Consider the following 22,193-nt stretch of genomic DNA (forward strand, 5'->3'; position numbering starts at 1 on the left):
GTCATTTTCTGAGGCTGACAGACTCTAGGTCTTTGCTGGTTTCTACTAGTGGTATTTTGTCATCTGTGCATCTTAGGTTCCTTCCTCATGTGTTCACTCCTCCTGCTCCAAGTCTATGCCTGCTCTGCATAAGATATTTTCAAGATACAGGTTGAATAAATAGGGTGACAGAATGAAGGCTTGCCTGACCCATTTGCTGATTAGGAACCATTCTGTTTCTTCATATTCTGTTTTAACAGTAGCCTCTTGCCCTAAGTACAGATTTCTCATCAAGACTAGCAGATATAGTGGCGCTCCCTTGGCTATGAGCCATTCATAGCTTTCCATGATCTATACAGTCAAATGCTTTGTTATAGTCTATAAAGCACATGGTGATTTTATTTTGGAATTCCTTGGCATACTCCATTATCCATTATATGTTTGCAATGCTTGAGTGAGGCTTTTACTTTGCTTTCCAAAATTTACAAAAATCCAAATAAAAACACAAAACACAAAAAAGACGACAAGAAAAAGGGCCCAGATCAAAATTCTATTATGACAGAATTCACACTATCCATGGACAGAGCAGGGACACAGAAATGTGTCCCTGGATGTTTTGCCACAAATGCCAGCCAGAAAGACCATTTTTAAAAAGCAGTGCTGAATTTAAAATTTGAATTTTAAAGTGGTACTAAACAGATGGCATTCTCTTTCTGACAGCTATACTGTTGTTCCTTCTATACATGACAATTTACACCCTGAGAGGGATTTCAGGCTAGCTGTATTTAAGGACACAGATACTTGTAAATTTTCTGTAGTTTAAAAATTTAATTCATGTTTAATCAGCAACTGCAATCACCCAGCAAATACTTTCAAACTTCCCTCAGAAAACCCATAGGAAGGCATCTGAGAGACATGCACAGTACCTTTCTTTTGCTGGCTGCAATAACTGCAGGAAGCCATCGACTTTCCCTGGTGTCCATTAACAGAAAGATGACATCATGAGCATCAATGAGCTCTTCCAATTGTGCTACATCTTTGTGAGCCTGTTGCAATGTAACTTCAGAAAAATTCACTGGATGACCTGGCATTGGGATACTCATATTAAAACCTTCAGCATTCTAAAAGGGAAGTAAGCACAAGAGAGATACACAGTCTTTCACTGAGAATATAACTTAAAACATCAGGGCCAAGGCAGGACATTTCCATTTTTTAGTTATAAGATTGTAAAGCTGTTTGGCATCGCGTTTATTTGAAGTAATTACACCGTACATTATAAGCTCTAAATTTTAATTTTTTTATCCCCAATAATTTTTATTACACCATGTATAATACATATTGTACAATCGTGTTTCATATTATAATTTTCTCCCCTCCCTAACCCCCTCCCAAATAAGAAAACAGTATAGAGAAATTTACAATCCAACCAAATTAACAACCATTTTCGGAGATATGGAAAATATTACTGATTATATTATTAACTTCTTCATACCCCATTTTACCTTTCATCTTCTTAATTACTATTTCTCATTTGTCTTCCCATGGTTCTTTAATGCTTTCCCCAATATATTTTAATCTTCTTTCCCTAAGGAAGTCGAATAGTATATATTCTTTTATATATTTAAATAAGTAAGCCTTGTTCCAATTTAATTTGTTTCTCCATCTATAAGCAATAACTGCATGAGCAGCTTTTAGAAATTGTTTTGTTACATATTTTTGATTATTGTGCAATCCTAATTCCCCTAAATTGAGAGTTAGGCAATTTTCTTTACTTAATTGTATTTCTATCCCTATTATTGTATTTATCTGATGCTTAACCTCTGTCCAGAATTTTTGTACAAATAGGCATTCCCACCATTATTATTATTATTCTTTATTTATATAGCGCTGTAGATTTGCACAGCTCTGTACATAAAACAACAAATATAAAAGAGTAAACCTGCCTATGGCGTACAATCTAAGAAATGATAGGATAATACAAATAAAACACATAGCAGTACAGGAAATGGTTCAATAAAACAGGCAACAAAAAGAACATCAGATAGAAAGTGACAATCACGCAATGTCTGGGAACGCTTCTCTGAACAGGATGGTCTTCAACTCCGTTTTGAAGCTGGTTAAAGAAGTGATGGCCCTTGCTCGCGAGGGAAGAAGGTTCCAGAAGTGAGGGGCAGCAAGTGAAAAGGGGCGAATCCTAGATGGGGCAGAGGAAATCCTGGGCTGGGATAGCCAACTTTGACTACCAGAACGGAGGGCCCAAGTGGGAAGGTGAAGAGAAAGAAGGTCTGATAAATAAGGAGGGGCCAACCGATGGAGGGCTTTAAACATCGACAGCAGGAGCTTATACTGAATATGGAAAGGGAGGGGGAGCCAGTGATGGGATGCCAACAAAGGAGAGATGTGGCCAGAGCGGTGGGCAGATGTGATAATGCGTGCAGCTGAATGCTGGACAGAAATTAAAGGATGGAGGTGAGAAAGAGGAAGCCCAGCCAGGAGGATGTTACAGAAATCAAGTCGTGAGATCACTAGGGCATGGACCAGGATCTCGGCAGTAGAGACAGAGATATATGGTTGGATTTTGGCAATATTGTACAAAAAGAATCTACAAGTCTTGGCTGTGGTCTGGATCTGAGGGATACACAACAGAGAAGAGTCAAAGATAAAATCAAGACTGCGGGCTTGCTGGACTGGTTGAATAGAAATGTTGTCCACAGAGACAGAAAAGGTGTGTTGAAGGGTGGACTTAGGAGGAAAGACAAGAAGCTCCGTCTTGGACATGTTGAGCTTCAAATGCCGATGGCGCATCCACTGTGAGACAAGACGAAACTTGCTGTTCAAGCCTTGGAGAAAGGTCAGGGGTGGAAAGATACAACTGGGTGTCATCGGCATACAGATGGTAGGAAAAACCAAAAGAGCTAATGAGTTTACCTAAGGACAGTGTGTAGAGAGAAAACAGAAGGGGACCCAGAACACATATGTATATATATTACTTTAACTCCACATCCATGCCAACATTTAGATTGAAGTTTGTCATTTGTAAATGCTAATTGGTGTGGTGTCCTATACCATTTTCTGATCATTTTCATTTGTTGTTCTTTTACATTTGTGTTTTTAATTTTAACAATTTCTTGTAGCCAAATTTTAATTTTATCTATATCAATCAATAAATATTTTTCCCAGTTCATTGTCAATTCCTCTATCATTCTAAATTGGGTTGTTAACATATTCTTATAAATTTTTCGTATTAGTCCTTTACCCCCTTCTAATTTTTTTCTAATTATTTCTTCTAATAATTCATTTTGGACACCAATATTTAATTGTATTTCATCTAGCAATTTTATTATCCCTTTTATTTGAATCAAATATTGCTTTCCTATTAAAGTAGTTAATTTTTCTTTGGCATTGTAAGCTCTAGTTGAACCACAATAATACAATATTCATTTTAACTAGTATAAAATAATAATAATAATCAGGCAATATCTCTGATGCATTTAGAATCACTGCCAGGTATTTGTGGAGATTGCTTTAACCTCATGCTTCAGCTGTAGCACAGAACAGAGGCAAAAGAATGGCACATCAATGGATTAGTTAAGCTAACACAGTATCAGAAAGAATAGGCGTCGCTACAACAGAAAATAAAACATTACAAGAACACGTAAAGCCTGATAAAAATGAAAAACATTATAAGAAAGTTATTATCATTTTTATGGACCCATTATAATGGACAGCAGCTTTAGAAATAGTTAATGCAAGCTGACTGTGCCCTGACAAAAAGAGATTTAACAATGTAAGAACAAATAGCTTATCCAGCAGTCCAATTTCTCTTGACAGATTGTGCAACTGTCACTGATCCACTCAGACTTCCCAAGAAAAGCAAATCAGTTTTCTAGCAGAGTGAAACGTCAAGCAATTAGAATTCTTACACCAGCAAATGTAATCGCTACATTACAAAGATGCCATTACATTAATGTCACCATGACACAACAGTCAAGCAAGCAAGCAAGACACACCATTTGTCTTCCTTCTTCACAATTTGGAATGCCCTGTCAAGCTCCCACTTTTGTGGCCTGTTTTCACCCATCCCTATCCATGCATTTTGTGTACTTAACCCATCCAAACACAAACCCACACAACCCCGCCACAAAACTCCAGCCAGCATTTTGAAACAAGAGTAATCCTGCCTTGCTATATTATCTAGATGCAGAGAGTACATCATTTTCTGAGGCCAAAGTTAATAAAGCACTTAGAGAAGCTCCATTGCTCCTGCATAAACACACACAGAGAGAGAGAGAGAGAGAGATTAGGATAAAAGGTACAAAGTAAATGTTTGCTGAAGAAAATTGGATGGAAATTTTACTTTATGATTTTTCCCAACTCTGAAATATGAAGCTTTCTTCCACTATAGCTAAAAAATACTATTATTTGTAAGCAAGATGGTTAGAACAAAAAGTTTTTGAAAAACATAGGACTGAGTGTAACAAGGATTTTCTCTTAATTTTTTCCCTTGTGAATTACATATGCAGGTGTTGAATTACAGAATATTTCAGAACAGTCTAACTTGTCAATTTTAAGAAAATTTAGTATTTCAAGAACTATGTTTTCCAGGGTGTTCACGCATTTTGTTATTTGGGGCCATACACAAGCAGAAAACAAGACAGCACTAAAAAAAAAAAATAAATAAAAAGCACAAGGTCACCAAAAGATACAGTACTACAAACGAAAACGTTTCACTCTTGCTGCAACTGAGTTTATTGACCAGCAGATGGCACAAGAAAAACAGCCCAGTATGAAAGGATAGTATCTAAAGCAGTATTTGTGAAAGAAAGAAAGAAAGAAAGAAAGAAAGAAAGAAAGAAAGCACTTCACTCCACAATTTACACTTTTTACACATTACACTTAGGCAAGCTAAATATATTTTGATTCAAAATTGTTTATTTTGATTTTTTCAGTTTTGGGGAATGGCTTATGTCTGATAAAGAAGACCTTGTAGTTTGTTAACTCTTTAAAAGTTAATGTATTTTTGTAACCTAGTTACATTATTTTCAAAATCAATCACCTATAATAGCCTAAACCAGTGGTCTCCAAACTATGCCCTTTAAGAGATTTTGGACTTCAGCTTCCAGAAACCTCAGCCATGTTGGCCAACAGTCCAAATCCCTTAAAGAGTACAGTTTGGGGACCACTGCCCTAAACAGACACAACATCCCAGATACAAAGTGCATTCTATCCACTGTACTTATATACCGAATATTTGCTCAATCATGTGATCAACCCACTTCATGGCCAATCAATTTGCAGCAGCCAGAAGCAGAAAAAAGAGAGAAAAAAAAGCTGACATTACACTATTTTTATGAGCACCTATTGTTTTAAGTGATATTTCATATCAGCAAAGCAGATTTACTCAGGAATTGTTGTCTATACAGCTATTAGGTAAAACACAGATGTATTATTATTATTATTATTATTATTATTATTATTTCTTACCGACCTCTCCCCATGGATCGAGGTGGAGGACAATAAGCATGGGGAAGAACCGAATATAAGGACTTGATAACTTGAATCTGTCCAACTTATAAAGAATTATACTTAACAATAGGAAAAATATACCTTTCTATTAATAGGATTTTAAATAGAGAAGTGCAGCAGTCATAGCAGGAATGCATTTGCACAGCTAAAACTAGTGTGCCAGCTGCGCTCATTCCTTGAGATATCAGATCTGGCAATGGTGACACACGACTTGATTACATCCCGTTTGGACTACTGTGACATACTCTACATGGGGCTGCCTTTGGAAACTTCAGGGCGTCTAGAATGCTGCAGCCAGAATGCTAATCAGGGCTAGTTATAGGGAGCATATAACTCCTTTGTTGAAACAGCTTCACTGGCTACTGGTTCATTTCCAGGAACAATGCTAAATACTGGTCATGATCTATACTGCTCTGCATTGCTTAGGTCCAGATTTTCTGAAAGACTATGGCGGGGTACAGACCGCCCAAAAGGGGTGGTCTGCCAGTGCCTTGTTTTGCTGTGCGAGGCAGCTGCAGCGGACAAAAAGTGGGGTCTTTTTGCAGCGCCATTGTGACACCGCAGTGCACCAATGGCACACTTGTGATGTCACAATGGTGTCGTGATGTCACGTCAAAATGGCGGCGCCCATCTGTACAGGGCGCCGCCATTTTGACGTACGGAATACGTGCTAGTGACGCCCTGAGGCGACCCTAGCACATATTCCTTACGTGCTAAAAGGCCCATCTGTACTGGGCCTATATCTCTCCATACCAAACAGCAAGGGTCCTAAGATCTAGAGGGGAAGGGTTTCTCTGGTCCCACCACCATCACAGGCTTGCATGGTGAGGACACAAGAGAGATCCTTCTTAGTGGCAGCCTCTCAAGCTATGCTTGCCCCCTCCCTGTTTTCTTTTCGTTGCTAAGCAGAAACATTTTTTATTTAAGCAAGCTTTTAATGCTTAAGCAGGTAGGTTTTTAATATAGTTGTATATTTTATTTGTTCTTAACTTTGCATGATTTTTAATCAGTCTTTTAGTGTTTTAATGTGGTGTTTTAAGAATTGGTTTTAAGGCTTCTTTTAAACATTTTTAATTTGCCATGGAAGCAAAATAAGTAAGTAAATAGAGTAAGTGAAGAAGCAAGACACCAGCAGAGATTGCCAGACAAACCAAACCACAGAACTGAGTAATTCCTGAGAAGAAGAAAATCAGCAGGAGATAAGACAGATGCAGCTTAGCTTGATGTAGAGTAGTCAAGTTCAGATTTGTTTCTTGTCAAGACCAAATAAGTCTATCACAAACCATCAGCAAGGAGTTTATGAAGGAACACAGAACCCTCACTTGTCATAATTATTGCAGCAATCCACCATACATTTTAATCTGTGACCTTCTGGTGCAACTTAGAGACTGTCTTTTCAAAAGAGGCATCCTTCATCATTAACTTGATACTGCAACAGCAAATCCAAGCAGAGCATAACATTAAGAAGAACAATGTCTGTTTAGGGTATTAAATAGGTGATTGATTCTGAAATGGCTTTTTTTCAGCCTCTCTTCCTCAGTTGTACTATCAGTACATAAGGAAGAGCACTTAATAAAAATATCCCCCACCTAGTCACAACCCTGTTGGCCTGCTTCTCTCTTACATGTTTTAGAGATAACGGAGCTACTTTTGAAGGCCACTCAAAGGTTAGACAATATAACTCTTCAAGATGTCAGTGCAACCCGGGATGGGGCAAAAAAGATGTACGAGTCATTTAACTGCTGCTTCTCACATGACCCAGGACTAAACGTATTCTAGCGTAATTAACCTCTTGCCAAACAATCAGCCCTACTTCCATACATTGGTACAATGAGCATGTTTTGTGGCTGGCTATTCTTGTTGAAGGTAATTATTTTAATATACAGCATAATAATATTTCTACTACAGTCCCATAAGAACACAACCCTTGGTCTTTTCCTGACAACAGGCCTAGTATCTCCATTTTTATCTACAGGTCACCTTCTTATAACAAGCTGTATTATGAGGTTTATTTTAACAACCAGAATATTAATAGCTTGAAAACACTCCATATTAAAATTACCAGCATCCCTGGAGTTCCACGTTTCAGAAGAGGAATGATTAAGAGTCACTAAGTGGCTAATGAGTAACCACTACCTATTCAAGAATTACCACCCAGGCAGTTTTATTTTATCAAACGATCATTAAGAGAAATATTGGGCCACAACCAGGAGTGCAAAATACAACTGCCACTGTTGACTTTAGATCTGGAGACTATACATCTTGTTTGAATGAGAAGTCTCAACTACAAAAGGTGTGAAGCAGCAAGAACACCTGTTGACATAGGCAGAGTGCCTTTTCTCTCACTGTAGAATGGCCAGAACCTGTATTGATACCTTGGAGAAAAGGCCCCCAGGTTTAAGTCCAAGACATTTAAGTAACTTTTAGCCTTGGCACCTATCAATTTTGCAAGGGTGGGGAAGAAGAGGAAATGGCCAGAACCTGTATTGATACCTTGGAGAAAAGGCCCCCAGGTTTAAGTCCAAGACATTTAAGTAACTTTTAGCCTTGGCACCTATCAATTTTGCAAGGGTGGGGAAGAAGAGGAAAGAGGGGGATCATGATTCATCAGTGAGGGGGAAAGACCTCCACTCATTACACATTTAGTCTCCCATCTCTTTTGCCAGCCTTCTAACTTCTTTTTATATCTATCACATGTTTCATACTCCATGGAAATATATTTTATATATTCCATGATTTATACTCCAAATGCACTACTTCACACAGCACTCTGATATGCCTCTTTCACATGCTTTGAGGGGTAAAAGGAAAAATTGTGCAGAATGTCAGACCTGCAACATATTATGAGATCCAAGACATACAAGCATGCAACATATGCAATTATGCTTTCTCATACATTTGGAAAGTTGCAGCTGAACAGATCCATAATTCTCCTCTTTCACCGGAGTTTTAAAAATATGATATGGGCTTGCAGACAAACAATAATGTACATAATCTGTTTCCACTCATTTGAATGGAAACTACAATTTCAAGAGATTTGAATTGAAAGCAAACAATGTTATGTGAAAACTCCAGTTAAGCAGGTGCAAGAGCAAGCTAATGATCTGCTTATATGGAAGAGAGAAAGTGCAAGAGAAATCAGACCCTGAAAAGAGAATATCAAGCCACCTCCTAATGATTCCTAATTAATCTTAATCCAAAAGTTGTAGATTTGGGGATGCTAATCTAAACAGATACCAAACACAATACTCCCCAAAATGAATCAGACCAGAAAAGCAGGGCATATACAAACAAACCAATGAACACACATCATATTTTATGAAGAGAAATTCTTGATCAAAAAGGCTGTTTTGATCAATAAATTGCACCTATTTTACTCACCACTCCTGGGAATATTTTCTGGAGCCTTTCCGCAGCTGCAAGTGCTTTGGATTTCCCACCGCCAAGACAGTCTTCAAATTCATAGAGTGGCTGCCGCACGGGGTTGGAATAAGAGATCTTTGCATTGTCCACAAAAGTGATTTTCCTGACTCCCCATCCCTGAGAGAAAACACAAGAACTGAGTTAATTATTTGAATGATGTATAAATGCCACTTGGTAATTAAAAAACAAACACTCTGTATCAGTTTTTCCCAATGTCCAAACAAACAAGACTGCCTGTTTGACACTGACTGTGTAGGTGCTGCCTCTCATCTTCAAAGAGACTCAATTCAAGTTATGTCCATATAGTGCAGGTGCTATATTGTCATAGCTGGATGCTCTCTCGGCTCATAGTGTTTGAAGAATCAAATCATGTAGGACAAATGGATCACATGTGTTCTGTCCATGTCAGCACCTATTTAGACTGTTGACACTAAAATAACTGATTAGTACCCATGCTGGTCTGGCAATTCTGCACCTTTAAATGACAGCAGAACATTCAGTTATGATAGCAGAGTCAACATGCCACTCTGCCACTCCAACAGGACATTCTTTCAAGCCAAAGGTTACTTTTACTTCTTATCCACAGAAGGCCCCTAGTCACTGACATCTGTCCTGCTTTTACCCTTTTAACACCATCTTTAAGTGTGTAAGGGCCAGGTTCCCATGTATCTTCGCAAACCAATTCTGATATTTTAAGTAGCATTTAAGTTCTTGTTTATAGCTCACAGAAATCACTTCAGAGACAGACATCTAACATAAAATAAATTATAACTTTTACTGAATAACATTAAGAAATAGTCTCTTGGATGATTTATTTTAAGCTTAATAAGGTTACTTCATCATCAAACACATAATAAGCTTTTAAATAATCTTCAATTTACTATCTCTCTTTCAGCAGGATTACCACCTGGCTAGCCTCTTAGTAGACTAAACTTAATCAGTCAACTGCCTATGGCTTTCTGACTTCCTGTCTGCATCTCACTAACTGACTGAACCACAGTCCCAACTTAACTGAACTGAACTAACTCTCCTGTCAGAATCCTTTATCTGATGTGAACTGAAAACCCCTTGTCTGAATCTCCTCAGACACACACTCTGGCTTTTACTCACTGCCTTTCTGAACTGTGACTGGCTGCTGGCAAGCCAAGTCTGTCTAGCCACTCTGTCACAGCCACTGTGTGAATCAGACCAAAAGACACATCTCACTAAGGTCATTAATTAGTTTACACCACCTAAGACAACTACCTGAGACTTCTCAAGAAAGGCCATCTCATCTGATTAGAACTACAGTGGACCCTTGTTATACGCTGGGGTTTGGTTCCAAGATCCCCCATGGATAACAAAATCTATGGAAGCTCAAGTCCCACTAAAGATAATGACATAGCAAAATGGTGTCCCATATAAAAAATGGAAAATCAAGGTTTGATATTTGAAATTTATACTTTTTTGGAACATTTTCAAACCGTGGATGCTTGAATCCGTGCATTAAAAAATCTGTGTATAAAAAATCAGTGTATAAAAAATCCTTGTATAAGAAGGGCCAACTGTATTATGCTACGGTATAGCCTTCCAAACATTGTTGGACTACAACTTCCATGAGTCCGAACCAAAATAGCCAATAGTGAGAGATGCTGGGAGTTGCACTCATTCTGTTGTGTTATTCATTTTATTTTTCTTGTTGCCGGGTTGTTACTGTTCTGTGCTTGCAAGTCAGCTTAGGGTGTCTCCATCATTTCTTGGCAAGATTTTTCAGAGGAAGGTGGCCATTGCTCTTCTTTGAAGCTGAGAATGTGACTTGACCAAGGCCACCCAGTGGGTTTCCTTCAGCTCAGTGAAAGGGGATTTGAACCTTCCTAGCCCAACACTGAAACTACTACACCGTATTCTCTCTTATTTTTCTTTTTGCAGTATCTTAATCAAGACATCAGATTAGTATTTTACTTCTGCAATAAATCCTCAACCATTTACAAATTAAAAACGCTATATGAACCAATCTTTCTTTCTTTTTTCTTTCTTTATGAAATAAAGGTAACATTTATTCATTATAATGCAATGATAGTGAACCTTTTACAGACCAAGTGACCAAATTGCAACCCAAAGACCACTTATTTATCATGAAGTGCGACGTTCCTCTGGCTTTCTAGTGACAAACTGGTGAACTCTGTGCTGGGATGACAGAGCGTGTGCCCACAGAGAGGGCTCTGAGTGCCATCTCAGGCATGTGTGCCATAGGTTCGCCACCACTGTTTTAATGCATAACATTTAGGATATAATTATACAAATGTTTTAATCTCATTAAGGAGACTATTCTGTACCAATTTGTTTCCTGTATGCTCACGGTGCTCATGAGAACCATATACCTTTAGAAATGGGGAAGGAGAAGGGGGATCCCAAAGACTCAGCAACAGACAAAGGAGGTGGACAAAAGAAAGCAGCAAGAAACTTGATTTCCCTTCTGTGTGAATATTTACATATTGATTGATTTACCCATTTTGCTTCATGGGTTTTTATGGAAAATTACAAACAATAGAACATCAGAATTTATTGAGTTTGAACAAAATGAGAATTTGTGAATTAGCTTCAGTACTTGCCATCAAGGTTCTGGCTACACTACAACCCAGCGTACCAGCTCCTAGGAGAAGACACTTCACAGACACAACTTTCTCCAAGTCAAGGGTAGGCACCAACCGCCAGCACATCAATTTAAGGTTAAGGTCTACAGATGATTCTGCTAACCTAAAAATCAAATAGAACATAAAGATATAGTGGATCATCCTTATCCTCTTTTGCAAAAAAACATGAGGTGAATTATGACCCCTCCACTGTCACTCTTCTCTGAAAATATCCCTTCTATTGTTCCATTTTAACTTTTTAGAAATAATCCATAGTGCTCACATTTACCAAAGAAAGGTGGTTGCAAAATCCAAATATCATAGGACACATCTAGGACAATGCACAAAAGGAAATCATACGTTTGGGAATCTAGGGTTACAACAACCATTTCTTCCTAAGAAAGTACAGGACAAAATTTAAAAGTTATCATCTAAGGTCAAAAATGAATTTAGTCACTCAGTCAGTATGAGTGTCTGTACATATAAAAGAAGAGGAAGTAGGCTCCAGCTGTATAAGAGTGGGCAAATTTCAGCTCCTAGGCCCCATGCAGCCCCCAATGCCATTTTCATGGTTCCAATGGAACAAAGTGCCCCCTAATGATATCTATGGGTTTGGAGGGCATTTTTAGTATGTTTCTAGCCCCACCGGACCCCCAAGGATCAAAACATTTTTTTCACTTTTTTCCAAATAATAATTTATTTTTTTGCCTCAGAATGCCTGAAAATGCCCTTTAAGGTGCTAGGAAGGCCCCAAACATGCCCCAATGTCCCCTACAGGGCTCTGGTGGAAAATACATTCATTTTTGCAGGAGCAGATATGGTGGGGATGTGGACCTTTAGCCTCCCACAGCTGCCTAACTTGATCTATAGCATCTAAATCCCAAGAGCCCATAACTGTCTCTTACATAGTTTCATCATTTAGAGAAAGCTGCAGGTATTATCCACCTAAAGCAGATGGAAGATGCAGGCACTGTTAGTTCCACCTAAAGCAGGTCTACTGAATCATTTGCTCAAACAAGGTGTCAATCCCCAGCAAATGGGGGGGGGGGGGGTCTCAGAGTTCCCACATCAGACAATTTGAGAACCATTGCTCTAGGGTACAATTTAGAGGTGGCAATAAATCTCAAAAGGCCTAGTCAGCATGTAATGTGAGATGAATGGGCACCAAGACTATTCCTTCATTTTCAAAATCCTCTGCAACAAACATGCATTTAAAAACTATGTTGAACCATTTCCTTGGAAGCAGGAAATTTGAAAGAAGATATCATAGCAATTAACTGTACACAGTTTTCCAACATCATACCACCCTTTTCCAACATCGTACCAATTCAGAAGTTCAGTGGTGCCTTAAAAAACTTGACTGTATGCACTGCCCTTTATAAAACAGGCAGTAAGCCTAGATGGTATACAGTAAGTGAGAATCCTTACACTGTCAGAAAAGTATTACATGTATTATCCTATTATTTCTTAGATTGTACTCCATAGGCAGGTTTACTTTTATATATTTATTGTTTTATGTACAGCGCTGTGCAAATCTACAACGCTATATAAATAATAATAATAATAATAATAATAATAATAATAATAATAATAATAATAATGCAAAACCACAAAATGATATGGAACCATAGAACCACAGAGCTGGATGGGACCACAAGGGCCATCTAACCCAACCACTTGCCATGAAGGAATATACAACTAAGGCACTTTTGAGAGATGGTTATCCAACCAGAGGCAAGGGTTGACTTCTATTTAAAGATGTCGAAAGAGAGTCTACATGATAGTCAACAGATTCTTTAGAAAAAAAGGGAATACATTTTTTAAAAAAAACAATATAGACTGAATAAATGCTATAAACAGTCAGTAAACAAGAAACAACCAGAACAACTGTCACTCCAGACTCCTGACTGTTCTAAACACTGCAAAATTTGGCCAAGACAACAAGTCCCAATCAATCACTCCCCTTCACAAAACACCAACATCAACAGTAGATATGTTTCCTTTGAACACACACATATTTCCACTGATGATTGTTCCAAGAAGGATCTGATTGTAAAGACTCAAAATGATAAATACCTTTTAGGGTCCATACATTCGCTTAGATTGACCATTCTTGGTCCCATGCCTCCCTTTTGATTTTTCTCCCATCCAACAGCTTTTGGGCAATCCACTTCAGCAGGGAAGAATATATTTGTTGAAGAATATTTGATGTGAAAAAAGAAAAAGAAAAGAAAAGTCTACTTCTCAAAACTTCAAGTTTTTAACAGACTGAACATTTGAGAGTTATTACAGCTATCCAATTTCACTGCAGCAATTTCCAAGATATTTTACAGAAATCTAGATTGCACTGGAACATTCTTGCAAGTTTTATAACTAGAAGATGCATTGAAAACAAGGACATTCAACTCTAAATGAAGGCTCTGAAAATAAGGCAGATTCACTAAAATTTGCCACTATAATGCAACTTTGGGCAATAAAGACCAGAGAATTTCTCTGTACAGTTGGGCAATTGTATAGATTTCTAGTCCACACAAAGCCTCTTAAGATGCTTTTCCTTCTGAAGTCCACAAATGAGTGCAGATTATACCCTGTAATCATCTTTAATCATGAAGCAATCATATATCAGGTGTCTGCCTTGTACCATTTATGTGAGAAACAGTATTCATCCAATGTGATTTAGGAGAGAATCAATGTGGTAATAAGTCAAAGGATGATGGATCTGACCTATATTCAAACTTACATTTAGCCACTAAGCTCCCTGAGGAGGTCAAAATCACACTATTTCCTAGCCACTGATGATTAACGTGACCAAAACCTTAACATACTAGGTAGGTATGCTAAAAATAGTTTATGAACTAGTTCTTGTTTAGAGGATCATGATTAAAGAATAGTAAGAAAATAAATATAAGGACCTATATAACCCCCAATCAAGCAATGGCACAGCAACACTGATAGGGCTGGGAGTGGGGGAATTAGGATGCAAAGCAAAGAAAAGGTTACTACAGTAAAATAATGTCTTTCAATGTCAGCAGAACAAAAAAGAGGTAACCTAACCATGTCTAAGGTGCCAGTGAGTTCGATATACTGAATGTTTTGCCACTGTGTTACCAACAACCACAATCCAATCCAATAAATGTAAGTGGACAGGTTTATATGGAACCAGTTAACTCAGTTCCAAGCCTTTTAGGGCTTTGGAAGCTAATAATCAACAACATGAATATGAAATAGACCAGTAGATAATGCAGCTAATATGAATGTTTCCGAAATTAGAAATAAGGTCCCTAGCGTATTTGTAGGTTCAAAAGGTTGCAAACAAAGGGTCTGCAACAAACCAAGAGTTCTAGAGTCTAGTCCCATCTAGGATGTATCAGTTAATGCAACAGAAACCAGGCTACTTTCTCTTGAGTAGCCTACAAAAATGCATTACTGACACATGATAATGGAAATTAGAAAAGCATATTACAGTTCACTAGTAAAGGAGAAATGCTGAAACTGCTATATTTTGAAACTTAATTGGGGTGGGAAACATGTGGCTCAGACCTAGCCAGTATAGCCAATACATTAGGCCTTAGGATCTATGTTCTGGACCCCCTATGCAGATACCAAAATCCACGGATGTTCAAGCTTGCATTGTCCCCAATGGTGGCATGTGCATGTGGGACATTAGGGAGAGCCCCCACTGTCCCGTGGAGGCATGTGCACATGGCCATACTGCCATTGGGGATAACTGAACATAATGGTGGAACAGCCACATGCATGTGCTACCACGGGGGCTGTCCCTAATGGCGGTGCGACCATGTGCATGTGCCACCATTGGGGACAATGCGGTCTTGCCGTCCGTGGATGTTGGAGTGGTGAGGGCTGACTGTAGTTTGAAATGCTGGTGATTGCAGTCCAAAGATGTCTGGAGGGCCAAAGGATTCCCACCCATGAATTAAGTATTTTCCAAAGATTTTTTAAAGAATAGGTCTTTTTACTGCTAACCTATATAACTAGAATATACAACCAAAAGCAGCACTGCTCTCCTTTCCATGCTACCAAGAAAATATAAGAGAAAATAAAAATCCTGCTGATCCCTAAAATTAACCTCAATACTTTAAACATTGAGCCTCACCTTTGAAAATGGATTACCTGAACTCAGGATCACCTGTGGAAGCTTTATTTCAAAAATGGTGCTGTGTGAGATGTCTCTGGCACCCTGCATAGTTCTGTCTCTGAAGCAGACCACTTCAACTAAATGGAGGCATTTGCCCCTGTCAGAAATAAAAAGTCTGTAACAGCAGGAGAACTGGAAAATGAGGATTAAAAGGAGGCGATATTTTTCACTCAAGATCAAATCAATTTTCCAAAGGGTTTTGATTTATAGCAATTCAGCCCCAACATTCCAGGCCCATATAATGCCCATGAAGTTGCTAAGTGCAATAAAGGCCATCAAAATACACATGTGTACCAGATAAAATTCCTAACATCAACCTAGTCCACTAAACAAAGTACAAGAAAGTCAGCAGATTCACCTCTGATTCAATAGACAGTACACAGGGCAGGATCTCTAAAAACCATTCAATCAATTATTAGGTTTTTCAAATACATTGCAAAATAGGCCTAGCCACAGTTCAATTCATGTTCACAACACCCAAAATAGAATTTAAAGAGGCAGCTCTTTGCCCAGATAATGAACTAGTAACTCATTCATTTAATGCCAGGAGAAAACATCAAAAATTTTCAGAAGCAAAATAAAGTCCACTCCTATGCATACTGTATATACTCAGAAGTAGCAAGAAGAATGCAGAAAGACCCTATCAATGCCCAAAAAGAAAGAGAAGAAATAATGGGTAACAGATGAAACGTCTCAAGCTGTTAAGGAAAGAAGAGAAGAAAAAAAAAAAGGAGACAGAAACAAAACCAGATACATGAATTCAACTGTTCAACAACTAGTGCACAAGGATAAAGAGGACTACTATAATAATCAATGCAGAGAAATAGAAGGCAACATCAAAAAAGGAAAAATGAGAAAGACTGCTCCCACATGATCCAAGAACACAAAAGGTAGTTCAGACCAAGGGCCAGGATGCTCTATGATAAGAAGAACATACTACAAGATCAAGAAGAAATAAAAAGATGCAATATACAGGACAGCTATATAAAAAGATGAAAAAATGAATGACACATAGAAGGATGAACCATATGAAGACAAACTTCAAATTCTAGAAAGCGAGGTGGAAGCTGCAATAACAGAAATTAGGAAGAATAAATCATGAGGAACAGATGATATTCCAATTTAACTGCTGCAATCTACATAGCATCAACTCTAGTGCTAACTAAAATATGTCAACAAAATGGTGGCCAACAGAATGGAAAAAATAAAAAAGGAGACACAAAAGATTGTAGCAATTATAGGACTATAGCATTGTTTTCTGAAACAAGCAAAATTATGCTCAAAATTCTGCAATATAGACTCCAATCATATATGGGGAAAGAAATCTCAGAGGTGCAAGCAGAGTTCAGGAGTGGCAGTGGCACTAGGGACCACACTGCAAACGTACAATTTGTAATGGAGTGAACCAAGGAATTCCAGAACAAATAGCCATGTGCTTTATAGACTGTAGCAAAGCCTTTGATTGCACAGATCATGAAAAGCTACGAACTGTTCTCAAAGACATGGGAGTGCCACTACATATGATAGTCCTGATGAGAAATCTGTACTTCGGAGAAGAGGATAATACTGTTAGAAGAGAATATGGAGAAACAGAATGATTTCCAATTGGTAAAGGGCTTCAGGCAAGACTGCATTTTCACCCTACTTGCTCAACTTGTACACAGAAAATATCACATGAAGAGCAGGTTTAAACTCAGAAGAAGGAGGAGTGGAAACAGGAGAAAGGAACGTCAACTATCTAAGATATGCAGAGGATACCATACTACTAGTCGAAAATATCATAAACTTGGAACAAATACTAAGGAAGGTCAAGGAAGAAGGTGCAAAGATTAAAATACTCAATGTCACAACATGTAAAAGAGAATTATTACAAAATTTTGTATAGGTGGCACCTCACACCAGACAAGTTAGACAAAATTTATAAAACAGGTAACAGGACCTGTTGGAAATGTCACAGAGAGATAGGTTCTTATTTTCATTTATGGTGGTCCTGCGACAGAGCAAAAGTATTTTGGAGACAACTGCAAGACGAAGTGTATAAAATTTTAGGGATTAAGTTAAAGTTGAGACCTGAAATTTGGCTACTCTGTATATTAGATGACGAGATAGAAATAAAATTCGGTAAAATTATTTTTTACATGTTGACAGCGGCTAGATTAACCTTTGCTAGATTCTGGAAATGTGATAAAGAAATAGATGTGAATGAATGGCGCATAAAAATATACGAAATGATGGAAATAGATTTACTATCAGATAAATTGAAGAATGAAGAATACTCTAAATGGAGGTTATGTTGGGAAAAAACCATGAATTATATGCAGAAATTGTGGGGTGATGTTGCAAACGTGTTTTCAAACTGGGACATACCTATCTGAATTGCTTAAATGTTACTTACTGTAGAGTATGTACGGATCTATTATTAGCTTACTTTAAGTAAGGTAAAGAATTTGTATTTCAGCCACAATAGGATGGTATGTAAATAAAACAAGCCTGTAAGATGGTAGGATAAATTTAAGTGGGACTTGGATTGTAACTACAAATAAGAATGATTTGATTATTAGGGTGAAATCCTATTATATAATGTTTATTATTCCAATTAGTTGATTTGTCAGAGGGAGACACACAAGAGCACTGTTGATAGAAGAAGAACTCCCTCAAATATAGAATACTTGAATGTAATTTAAGCAATTTATAGCGTGGGAGGAAACTATTTAGAGCTTTACTTTCGTAGGTTATCAGAGACACAGGAAATTATTAAGAAGAGGGAAAAGGTAATAGAAGAAGACGGAATTCCAGTCATCAATGGGAAAGGAAGTGTGGTTAAGAACTCATCAGGAATTCAATCATACTTGCCAGTGAAAAGAAGGGACTATGGGGTGGAGGGGGGGGGGAATGTAATGGGATGAGTAAATCGTGTACGATGTTTGATGTTTTATGTTTGTGAAGACAATGTACAACATATAATAAAAAGGATATTAAAAAAAAAAAAAAAAAAAAAAAAAAAAGGAATGGGAATAGCAGTTATGAAAGAACTAGATAAGATCCTAAAGTGTAAAGGTGTATGACTGAACACTCAAGTCAGAATAATCCAAGCCATTGTATTCCCCATTACCATGTATGGATGTGAAGGCAGAACAGGGAAGAAAGCGGATAGGAAGGAAAATAAACTCATTTGTGATGTGGTAATGGAGAAGAGTGCTGAGAATATCATGGACAGCCAAAAAAGCAAACAAATGGATCCTAGCATAGATCAAGCCTGAACTGTCATTGGAAGCCAAGATGATCAAACAGTGGCTGTCGTACTTTGGCCAGATCATGAGAAGGCGTGACTTACTGGAAAAGACAACAATGCTAGGAAAAGTGGAAGGCAGTAGAAAGAGAGTAAGACTGGACACCAGATGGCTAGACCCAATCAGGGAGGTCACAAGTCTGAATCTGCAGGACGTAAGAAAAATAGTGGGGATGTCTTGTCATGAGTCAGGATTGACTCAAGGGCAATTAATAACAAAAAGTATCATCAAGTTCAATAGGGCTAAATTCTAATAGATGTATCTAGGGCAGAGGTTCCCAAACTTTTTAACTCACAGAGCCCTTTTTAGAATCAATTTCTATGGCAGAGCCCCTAAGAGGCCTACTCTATGTCTTACAATTTGTTTTCCTTTTTGCTTCTTGTTCTTTAATTTCATTCAATTTTTATGTCTTTCATTTTTCTGGAGTGGCCACAGAGCACTTGGGAAGTGCACATGGAGCCCTAAGGGCTCCCTGGAGCACAGGTTGGGAATCACTGATCTAGGATATCACCCAAGGTGAAAGCCACATTTTAAAAAAACATCTAATAATAAATACCATCTGTATGCTGCCAGGACCAACAGATTTCGTAGAGGCCATCCTGGATATTGGGCAAAATTACAGGGGTCATAAACGCCAAATGTAACCTGCAACGGAAAAACAAAGACAATATTAACAGTCAGCATATTTAGGGGAAAGGTGTATGATTGAACACTAAAGTCAGAATAATCCAAGCTGACTTCTTACATTTCAATTTGTGCCACTATCTTATTCACCAAATATGAAATACAAAACCTAACGTTATGCACTTGCTGCCTCACAACACCACACTGATGCCCCCACACCACTAGACCAGCACATCTGCGCATTGTGGTGTTGTGAGGCTGCAAGCACATACAGTTAAGTTTTGTATCTCTCTTGTATTTAGCAAACCCTCTTTCATATTTAGTTTATTCATCAAATTAAGGCTAATGAAAAATGGGGAGGCCAGAGAATCACCCAATAAGTTCACTATGTGTTAGCTTGGATTAAAGAAAGCACATACAGTATTTTGATTGCTCTGAGAGTGCCTTTCTTCACTAGTGACCATCTTCTTCAAAAAGCAAGGTTTTGCCTAATGAACAGCTTCAAAAAGTTACTTTTTTAACTACAAAAAAGAAAAAAAAGCTGACTAGAACTGTTCAAGCTCTGCTAATGACTATCAACTAAATTAGTTATGTGTACGTTTAACACACATGTCTAGGATCTGTAAAGCAGAGATGTACCAAGCAAAGGTCTTCTTTTATACTGCACAGTTATAGCACTCTGAATCCACCTTTTGTTGTAGCTTCATCTTATAGAACCCTAGGTTTTATTGTTTAGGAAGAGGAATTCAAAATGTTCTGCCAAACACTTCTATTTTTTGACCAAACTACAAATCCCAGCATGCTTTAAGATGCGGCCATGGAAGTTAATGTGGTATCAAAGTGCTATAATTGTGTAATGTGAAAGACATCATAATGTCAAATGGTCAGTGCAAGGGAAAGGAGTAAAGCCAAGCTCTTTCCACTGCCTTATTTTGCCATACTTGGCTATTTTGTGTATACACGTTGCACCCTAGCAGGCTAACCCTCTTTTAGTATCAGAGTTGGAGGAAAGATGTTTGAAACACATGAACATAATGATGTAAGACAGGATAGGTTTTGCTTTCCTCTCTCCAGACATTCAATCTGATATAAAAGATACCCCTGTACATCCCACGACTTTAACTGTGAAGAAAAAAACATGTGCTCAATAAACACCTACAGATCTCTTTTTGCTATTAGTCCAAAGTGTCCCTAAATAAGGAACTTGATCTCTCAAAGATTCCCAAATGCCCCTTAATAGATCACCTGCAAAGTCCTTCCCCACCACAAAAAATATTTTCAGATATCCAATTAGCCAAAAAGCTTTTGCTCTCTTCTTGAAACTGAAAATATTGAATGTTCTTGGAATTATTTGCAAAGCCCCATGTTACAGTAGGAAATAATTTGTTACAATATGTTACAGTAGGAAATAATTTGGACTAAAAACATATTAAACTGTTATGCCTCCAATGCAGCCTGAAACCACTCCAACACCGCACATCATTTTTTGGGCCAGAGCAAAAAGGAGCACCTGGCAGTGGGTTGGGGCCAGTGGCCATGGTTCACTTTCAGAAAGGGTTGTGCAGTCATCATGATCCCAACCTGGTTCTGGCCGCAACAGGCTCAGGTCACTCCTTCCTGCTCATCTGCTCTGGCCCACTGTTTCACGCACAAAATTATTTAAAATATTGTATATAATTACCATTAGGCTATGTGTATAAGTTGTATATGAAACATAAATAAATGTGTTTAAATGTGGGACCCATCTCCAAAATATCTCATAATGCACAAATATGCAAATATAGGTATTCCCAAATCCCAAACACCTCTGGTTCTAAGCATTTTGGATATGGGAGAATCAACCTTTAAATCAGACTTCAAAGGCTTTAATATAAAACTATGTTTTGACTTGACACATTATTGTTGCCAACTGGGCTTCTAAGGAAAAGTATACAATTGTGCCACAGCAGAGAAGGCTCTCTCCCACATTCTCCCACATTATATTGCCTCCATAGCAGGATAGTTCCTTCAAAAAACTTTAAACCTTGGGCATTACCAAAAAGTGTTTTACATTTTTTTACCTTCTCCCTTTGATCAGGGAAAAAGTCTTCCCAGTTTTTAAGCAAGGATACAAAAACAAAATCATCATGATACTTGATTAAAAAATAAGGCAGGGCTGTAAGACCTTCTTTCTGACAAAGCTCATCATATGCATTCTGAAGTGCTTGAATCTAGAAGAAAGCAGAGTACAAATCTACTCAGTTCATGGTTATTTAAAGGCTGTAACATGTTTTCCCCATTATACAATGGAATATACCCAGCAAATTAATTGTAAACATTTATATCTTACTTTTTCTTTCAGAAGAATCCAAAGCATCTCATATTTTTAATGACAATAAACATAAGCTATCAGAAAACAGAAAGCTTTAAAAGATGGTGCACAGACCTTACCAGAACAAATGAGGATCAGGCAATTGGCGGGGGGGGGGGGGGGAGAAAGTCCTACCACAGCAGCAGGAGAAACACCAAAGAGAAATGGCCAGTCCAATGAAACTACATTTCTAAAAGCCAAGTTTTCACTAAACATCTAAACCACTCAGTGTG

At 37.9% G+C, this 22,193-nt stretch overlaps 1 protein-coding gene across 3 annotated transcripts in view; it reads right to left on the bottom strand.

Moving 5' to 3' along the window:
- Positions 1–22,193, bottom strand: part of LOC149321514 (ubiquitin-like modifier-activating enzyme ATG7) — a 171,749-nt gene that overhangs the window by 135,563 nt on the left and 13,993 nt on the right. For all 3 annotated transcript variants that reach the window (XM_089523475.1, XM_089523468.1, XM_089523483.1), the window contains exons 6-12: positions 21,671–21,820; positions 19,543–19,631; positions 15,672–15,793; positions 13,617–13,710; positions 11,520–11,664; positions 8,887–9,045; positions 906–1,100 (exon numbers count right to left, since the gene is read on the bottom strand). In XM_089523475.1, coding sequence (XP_089379601.1) covers positions 906–1,100; positions 8,887–9,045; positions 11,520–11,664; positions 13,617–13,710; positions 15,672–15,793; positions 19,543–19,631; positions 21,671–21,820 — 954 coding nt within the window. The remainder of the gene's footprint in view (positions 1–905; positions 1,101–8,886; positions 9,046–11,519; positions 11,665–13,616; positions 13,711–15,671; positions 15,794–19,542; positions 19,632–21,670; positions 21,821–22,193) is intronic.

The sequence above is a fragment of the Sceloporus occidentalis genome, unplaced genomic scaffold (assembly GCF_023333645.1).
Source record: "Sceloporus occidentalis isolate IW3139 unplaced genomic scaffold, rSceOcc1.0.p SCAF_1, whole genome shotgun sequence".
In the NCBI taxonomy this organism is placed as follows: domain Eukaryota; kingdom Metazoa; phylum Chordata; class Lepidosauria; order Squamata; family Phrynosomatidae; genus Sceloporus; species Sceloporus occidentalis.